The 8,595-nt window shown below is 41.2% G+C and overlaps 1 protein-coding gene across 1 annotated transcript; it reads right to left on the reverse strand.

Annotated features, from left to right (window-relative positions):
* Window positions 1–1,315: 1,315 nt before the first annotated feature.
* On the reverse strand, window positions 1,316–7,794 carry dmrta2 (DMRT-like family A2). The gene is made up of 2 exons (XM_061780517.1): window positions 5,624–7,794; window positions 1,316–4,159 (listed from the first exon to the last, which is right to left on the reverse strand). The coding sequence occupies exons 1-2, from the start codon at window positions 6,102–6,104 to the stop codon at window positions 3,234–3,236; spliced, it is 1,407 nt and encodes a 468-aa protein (XP_061636501.1). The 5' UTR covers window positions 6,105–7,794; the 3' UTR covers window positions 1,316–3,233.
* Window positions 7,795–8,595: the final 801 nt, after the last annotated feature.

The following is an 8,595-nucleotide window of genomic DNA, read 5'->3' on the forward strand; positions in this document are numbered from 1 at the left end:
TTGAATTGCATCATTTAGTTATATTTAAGCACCTGTGCATAAAGTCATAAAGTGGCTTACAATAATCTTGAATAAACTTTTTGGGAACAAAGCCTTTCCTCGTTTTTGATTAACACTTAGCCTATGAATTAACAAATCATCAATTTACGGGAGCCCTTATTGAAAAGTGATAGCGAAGTTTTTCTTTTCCTTTCTCACATGTCGTCATTAAATGTGCAATTTAGCATCACTTTTCTATTGTGAAGTGTAAGATGTCATCTATTGTACGGTATGTACTCCAGGTGTTCTGCTCTCCAGCAGGGGACATTTTGAAGGCGTTAAATGGTGCGGACACAAAATAGCCACCAGGCGGCGCCATTGTTCTTTGTATGTTTCTACTTTCATTAGAAGCGCTGAAAAGGAGCAGCAACAATCTCGTTCAATCAATAACACAGAACTTCCGCTTCCATTCGGACGTCTGAGGAATAAAATGTCATAACCTTTTTTAAATTCAAATAGATTTCTTCCTGTTAGAGAAGGATTGCGAGTCCCTGTAAATAAATCACGTGTTTTGATGTATAAAGGCATTTTGTTTTGTAAAATAATGAATACTTTAGATTTTTTTTTTAACCCCACAATTATGCAGGTTTTTTTTCCCAGTAACCACAGCGCATTCATAGTTCATTTTTCTTTTATAGATTGAAAGAAAATCCACGTTTGTTAAGCAAACTCTGAGTTTGACGTTCATGTGAAATGAATTTGTGACGCTTCAAAAAGCCTCAGGGGAGTCTTAATACTGATAAACGATCTTTTAATCGTTTTATCGAAAGCTCAGTAATGGACGTATAGACAATAAGCAAGCAGCGAAATGTACATTGTGTTAATAATTATACACGATAAAAGTATTATATAAAAACGTCCAACGTAAGGAACGTTTTAATACCTGTCAAATCGGTATAAATATATAGATTTACGTCAAATAAATATTCTTTATTTTTTTATAATGAAATCTTTGAATATATATATATAGAGAGAGAGAGAGAGAGAGAGAGAAACGTATTGTCTTTCGTTCGTTCGAATTCAACTTTGTGTGTGTGCAATGTATACGTTTATATTTACATAGCTATTTATTAGAAATATATTTCTATTTTTAGTGTATAGGCTTTTTATAAATGATTTTCAAGTATCAATTCAAAATAGAAAATGCGTGTACCGTATTACGGTTGTTGCCTATGCATTTTTAGTTTTAGTTTTGTTTATCCAAGCCTGAACTTGTGCATTGAATGTAAAATCGAAATCAATTCATCATCAAATAATAAGAAGGAAAAGATCAGAGTTGCACTTCTTTAAAATAACATTTATTATTTCCAGCATATTCATACAAGATGACAGCACGTTTGAAGAGAAAGAGACTTGATTTAGCACTTTAATGTCACAAAAGATTAAATGAAAAGTCAAGTGTAGCATAGCATGTCTCATACTAAATGAAATATAAGATATAGGTCGTTGGAAAAGGAAAGAGATACAAAAACGTAAGTGGAATAATAATTATACATAAGACTGGATGGCGTTGTATGTTTTTTTTTTTTTTTTTTTACATGACATCAATTAGTTCAACTTTTACAACAGGAGCATCTTAAAAAGGGTTAATATCCGTGGGTTATAATAACTTAATGTTGCTCTGAAAACAGCAGTTTCATTTGGAAAATGCTTTATTGATTTACCAACCACTGTTAAAAAATGCTGATTTAATATATGATTAAAAACGATTTCCTGTTGTTGTTGTTGTTGTTTTTGTTTTTTTTAACATTTCATATCCTGTGGAATTATCATGAAAATTAGGGAATAAAAATAAAATCTATGTGTCCTTTCTCTCTCTTTTTTAACAGGCCTTTTTCATGCCCAAACACCCGATCTAATATAAAGTCAAAAAGTTTCTCCATCTTTTGACTACAAGCCAGATTTATGCATTTACAATCGCCCAGGGCCAAAACACGTGACACGTTTTTGCCAACATTCAAACACTTGCGGCCACAAATACAATGGAATGTGTGCGTGCGCGCGTGTGCGTGTGCGTGTGTGTGTGTGAGAATGGAAAGTCGTTTGAGCATTTATTCAGTACCCTTGACACGCATGTACTAGTACGGTCTTTGTCCACACTCGGAAAACAATTCAGCACACTAGTAGAACGACTGTGTCTTACTAGTGTTTATTTTTATTTGTTTTCACCAATAGTGCCACTTTTTGCCTACTAGTACACAATGAAACCTTGACTACCGTGCTACTAGGCCCAACTACTGGGCATGTTTTACGCACTAGTAGCCTCCTTATCAAGGATATCGAATATATTTTTGGATTTCCAGTTGAAGGTCCATGTCTTTCTCCTCACTAGTGGTACAACTTAGGTGTACTAGTAGGACAACTACATAATTCTAGTGAAGCAAAACCGTGCACTATTTGAAAATTGTGTGCGACTAGTACTACTAATGACATAAATTAACAAACTATGGTTAACATCTATTGCTTCATGAGTCGCACGCAGATGTCAACTAGTGCACAGTTTTGCCTCATTACTAACATTGAAGTTGTCCTATAAGTTACTAGTAGGACACAGTCATTCTACTAGTGCGGCGAATTCTCTCTTAGTTTTAGTGAGAACAAGAAGCGTACTAGTACCTGAACTTTAAGCTAGATATCAAGGCTATTGAATAAATCAGTGATTGTCAACATGTGGAATCACTGAATTACATGTTCAAACTATACATAATGTTACAGTGAATGTAACTTTTTTTAAGCCTGTACAGTAAATCTGTTTAAGTACAATTCAGCTGTAAGTAAATTACATTTGCATTTGGTGTTAGAGAACTGTTTGTTTTCAAAATGTTTGTAGGGATAATTTCTATTTGATGAATGTGCAATACATTTTAATTGAATCATCAAGTACAGTTTTTTTTTTTCCTGCCTTCAAGCACAATGTTAACGATCAAACTGTGCATAATGTTTTTAGTGGCTTGCAATCATATTAAATATACGTTTTGGCAATAAAACCTCTGTCTCAGTTTCCATGAACACTCGGGCTTATTACGCTACTGTATTTTAATGTCAGTCATGATAGTGTTTCCTGGAGAGCAAAGTGTTTTTAGGTGGTACTTGGTGAAAAATAATACTAATAATAATAATAATAATGAATGCAAAGCACGGGGAAACACATGCTCATACGACTTTCCATGTGCGTGTGTTCAGGCCGCCTCCGGTCACTGTTTGTCCGGCGTGTTGTTGACCAGAGGCCCGTAGAGGCCTCCGGCGTAGCCCTGCTCCTTGTGCAACATCGTCCTGTCCCGGATGAGGTCGCTGAAGGCATAGTCCATCGGGGGTCTGAAGCCCAAGGTGGGCACGAGGCCGGCGGTGGAGTAGGGCGCCATGAAGGCCAGACCCCGGCTGTGCGCCGAGTATGCCAACCGCAGCGGGTTGAGTCCCAGGTGGGTGCCCAGCGGGTAGGCGCTCGGCTCGGCTCCGAAGTGGGGCGCGTTGGGCTGCAGGGGCGAGAAGGCCGAGCGGTTGCCGAGCGTCATGGAGGCGGGCAGCATGGGTCGAGTCGGGGCTGCAGTGGAGGAGGAGGTGGAGGAGGTGGAAGGAGGCAGCTGCGAGGTTTGCAGCATCCGATCGCCGCTCCAGGTCTCCTCGGAGGCGGTCTTGTGGTGGGCACCCTGCGCTGGGTTGTTGAGGATCTGCTCGATGGCCTGCACCACGTCCTTCCCGCAGCCCTGCAAGACCAGCTCCAGCACGCTGCGCTTGTGCGTGGGGAACACCCGGGTGAGGATATCGATGGCGTGCATGTGCCTGGAGGCCGCGGAGGACGGGGAAGGGGACGGAGACGGGGATGGGGACGGCTCCTGCAGCTCGTCCTTGTCGGTCTCGGAACCGGAGTCCGAGCCGAGGGAGCTGACGGACCTGGGAGTGTCCCCGCCGTCTTTCGAAGGCTTGGCCACCGGCGAGTGGCCGAACAACTCGCTGTCTCCGTTCTCGGAGCCGGACCCTCCTCCGTGCCGGCCGTCCGGGGGCGAGATGCCCGGGGCGGAGTCGCTCTCAGCGGGCGTCTGCTTGCCGCCGGCCTGCGCAGGGGTGGAGGGCCCGGACGCTTGGCCCTTTGGGAACAAGTCGAACTTCTGGACGCTCGAATCTGTTGACGACAAAAAGAGCGACGACAAGAACACACAAAAAAATAACACGTCAGGAAAAATGACGGTCACTTGATTACCTGCCATACATGCTGGATCACAAATCCTTGCAAAACATCATTTAAGGTCACTGCCAGTAATTACTATATATATATAGATAGATATATTTCTTTAATCATGGTTTCATGATCAGCTTGCTTGTCAGTCTAATAGCAAAAGTTAAGAGTGAGTGACTTTCACCATTATCATTTTCTGCCATTTACATTTTTTTTAATCTGATATAATCTAATGAAATCCAACACAAAAACTGCATTAAAAAACTGCAATAATAATAATATATAATACTACTGAAATAATACTACAATAGTCATAATGATCAAACTGTCGTAATTGAGGTATTAATTGAACAAAATGGTTATTATTGTGCTTGCTGTCGTGTAGCCATCGCAGACAGCGGTTTCTAATGTCTTTGTGACATTATGAGGGGGGGGGGGGAAATATGACAAAAAGTGATGTAATATAACTGTCTGTTTGTTATTGTGCTTGTGGTTTGCTTGCTTCCACATTTAGACAATATTTCTCTGCGTAAGGTGACCAAAATATTAGAAACAGCTCTTAGCGCAATGTTCAATTAATGCGTCTCAATTATGACAGCTTGGATCAAAAGTGAGCATTGTTATCTCTGTAAAGACATTTATTTATTTGTTTATTTATAGTTCTTGTAGACTTCGTTAGATGATGTGTCCGTATAATATTTTTATTATATATACCTTCTTTAATGTGAGGAGAGCTTTTCTTTGATACAGCTCTCTTTTTATTCGGACGAAGCAAAATAGTTTTCATAATTTTCTGCGCATCGTTTCAACTGTACTTTCTCTTCCGAGATTTTCCATTTCCAGCTTTCTCAACGCACTTGTGGAAATCTTTATTTTTGTAATTGTTAATTTTTTATTTTTACTTTGTATTTCCAGGAAATGATGGTGCTAAAAGTCACTGGCCTCTCTACCGTTTTAGGAAATGAAAATGCGAAGGCACATAGATACACTACTAAATTGGTCCTATGAACATTTTTGAGCCCAAGTTAATTTTAAATGATATAGAACAATATAAACCAGTTTAAGGATATACGACAAAATATGATGCACACACGGTATGTATATTTTTAACTTGGAGTACGAATTCAAAAAAAGCGTCGCATAAAATCTTACAAATAATGAAATCGTTCAGCAACATAAAGAAAAAGCACTTTTTTTTTTGTTTGTATTGCAAATTCAACATGACTTTGTTGACGGATGATTTATTTTACGATGACGGATTAGTAGTCCCTTCTCCTCTTGGCACCGGCAGTCAGTCTTTCGACAATATAAATATCCTACGATGTTTATTGTCGAGCTCTTATGTGGAAATCAAGTTCAGTCGGTGAGAAACAGCCTTCGTGAGCCATTCTGGCGGGCCGCCTCACTCACCGGAATTGCTGCAGGTCTCGGCGCCGTGCACCGAGGCGAAGACCTCGAAGCCGGGCCGGGACGGGATGATGCCGTTGGCCGCCGCCAGGGCCAGCCCCTCGGCGGTGCCGTAGAGCAGCTGCAGCTCCCGGGCTTCGTTCTCCTCCTGCGCCTGCTGCCTCCGGAGCGCCACCTGCGCCGCCATGACGCGCTGCCGCTCGGCGATGAGCGTGCACTTGGCGCACATGCAGTCCTTCCAGCGGCAGTAGCGCTTGTGGCCCTTGAGCGCCGACACCACGCCGTGGTTGCGGCACCGGGCGCACTTGGGCGTGCGCGGGTACTTGTCGGCGGCCCGCAGCAGGAGAGGCGGCCCGCGCAGAAGGCCGCCCGCCATGGACACCGGGATGGAGGCCACCGCCGCCACCGCTCCGGCGTGCATCTGAGAGGCGGAGGCCGCGGAGGAGGAGACCGCGGCGGGCTGCATCTCCGGTCTGAGATCCATGCTGGCTGAAGGCTCGGGACCAAGCGGACCAAAAACGGAGAACCGAATGTGCGGAGCGCTTCTACTTCATCGACCGAGTGATAATGTTTCAAATCGCCCCAGAAAGAGGAGCGACGCGTCCGCGACGAGCGTGTGCGTGCGGGCGTGCGTGCGTGCGGGCGGGCGTGCGCGCGTCAGACACTATAACTTCCTTCAGAGATCGTCAGTGGCTACAGAGCACTCTCTCCTCTCACTATTGTTGCGCCCACGTTTTCATTCGAGCAATTTGACAACAATGTGGCGCCTGTCATTGGCCTAAAGGGGAGGCGGCCTTCTCATTGGCTGCCTTCCTTTTTCAACTGTGTCCACCTGAGTTCTTCTTCGTCTTCTTCTTTTTTTTCCCCTTTTATCCCCCAGCCTCCACCATAACTCCAAGATATCTAGTGTTAAGAATGTGACTTGGGAGTTCCCACAAAGCTCAACTTCGATGCAACGTGTTTCCAAAAGCATCTTTTTATGGTCTCATATCACTCCAGTGACTTGTATTCACTTATCAGGGTGTGCTTAGATATTTATAGTTCCTCTAACTATAGATGATAATGCTTCTGTCATCCGCTGGGAGGTAAGTGGCATCTATTTTTTTTTTTTTTTTTTTTTTGTGTAACATAAACAATATCGATTTAAAGACACAAAACATATCGTTTCATCAACTTGAAATTGTCCAATAGGCTATTCAAGATTAGTTTTCTAGGGTGTCCTATGGTTGTCAATAAAACTCCGATAAATGTATTTAGCACACAATGTAGGATTACAATTAAATACAATTTAGAGTCGCTTCAAATATTTAGTGAATTTTCCTTCCATTCAATTCTGCACGTCTTTTTCTTTTACCCTCTATTGGATTTTCTTGCAAGCACCAAGTCCCATTTAACATTAAACATTTGAAATGGAGTAAATCCTTACGATACTACTAATGCTATCATCATTAGTTTTGTTCTGTACGTGTATTAGATTAGTTTGAACAATACTGAATAATTGGCTGAATAAAAAGTTATTCCAGCAAGGAAATTGTGGCCCATCGTTGCAATATAAATGTATGTGTAACAATCTATCTATACATATTTGGGCAATATAAATAAGTGTATATTATTAACTTATAACTAGATATAAGTAACTCTGTTTTTTGTTTCAGTATATTATTCGTTCTGAGAACCAATCATACATTATTATTGTTATTGTTAATAATTGTTGTGATAACAATAATAGTAATTATTATGATGAGGATTTATTATTATTACAGGTTGTTTAACTATATTCATAGGTATAAATGAACATTTTAGTCGTACATTAAAGTGTTTCTTGGAGTCAGCCAGGTCATATAACAAACATTTTTAATTAAGCTTAATATATCATATATAGAAAAATGAGACTGTATTTTGGAGTTTTTAATATATACATATATATAATTTTAACTAGAGAAACAATGAAACAAATGTAATCCAAGTGCAAGTGAGCGCAGCGGTGAGGCGGTGCTGTCGTTGCCTCCTTCTCAAGTGACGAACAGTTTATGATCAAGTGTGCACGGTAACGCGCGCGCGCGCGCGCGAGGCACACACACCTGCTCCCTCACCTGTTCACTCCCTCATGCATGCATGCATGCACGTAGTGTTGAGGAGGACTACAAGTGAACAACAGCAGAAGAAAACGGGCTCTCTCCCTCTTTCCCTCCCTCCCCCCATCCCTCCATCCCTCCATCCCTCCACGCCTGCATCTCCTCTTTGTTTACTCGGTGAATCACTGTAAGCAAATGCCATCTGTTTCCTCATCTGCACCTTAATTAGCCAGCCAACAGGCTAATGGAGACGATATTAAAACGACATCTTTTTGACATTCAAAGTAATTATGGGCCCGAACGGGAAGGAGACGACTTGATGCTAAATCCTTTTAAAATAAAAACCAACTGCCTACACTTTCGTCCCTCTGCAGGCTTCGTGGTGCCGCTGCAAGTTACGAGTGGAAATGTTTGCGTGCAGCAATTAGCGTGACAAGTGTTTGGTAAATATATATACACACACGGGTTACACTATTAGGTACACCTGCATATTTTCATGGATGCCAATGTATTCAAATTCTGTCGTTACGAAGATAATAATGCGCAGGTTTGACATTTTTATTGGTTCAATCACTGCCTTATAAATTCCAGATAATTCATTATTTTGATTAATTACTAACACTTATCTTTGGCTCATTTTTTTTATCTTAAAAAAGTGACATGTAAAGATGTCTTTACATCCTATATGTACCCGGAACAGGAGAAAATCGTCAATTTAGCTTGTGTTTAAATACTTCAAAATGTTTTACACTCACTGGTCACGTCATTAGGTACACCTGCACATCATGATCAGAGCCAATATATTGAATTTTTGGTCAGTTTTGATATATTGCAATCACCTGCATCTAATTAATTTATTTATAGTTTGGATTCATAATCAACATCTTTGGCTCACATGCA

The sequence above is a fragment of the Phyllopteryx taeniolatus genome, chromosome 7 (genome assembly GCF_024500385.1).
Source record: "Phyllopteryx taeniolatus isolate TA_2022b chromosome 7, UOR_Ptae_1.2, whole genome shotgun sequence".
Lineage (NCBI taxonomy): Eukaryota > Metazoa > Chordata > Actinopteri > Syngnathiformes > Syngnathidae > Phyllopteryx > Phyllopteryx taeniolatus.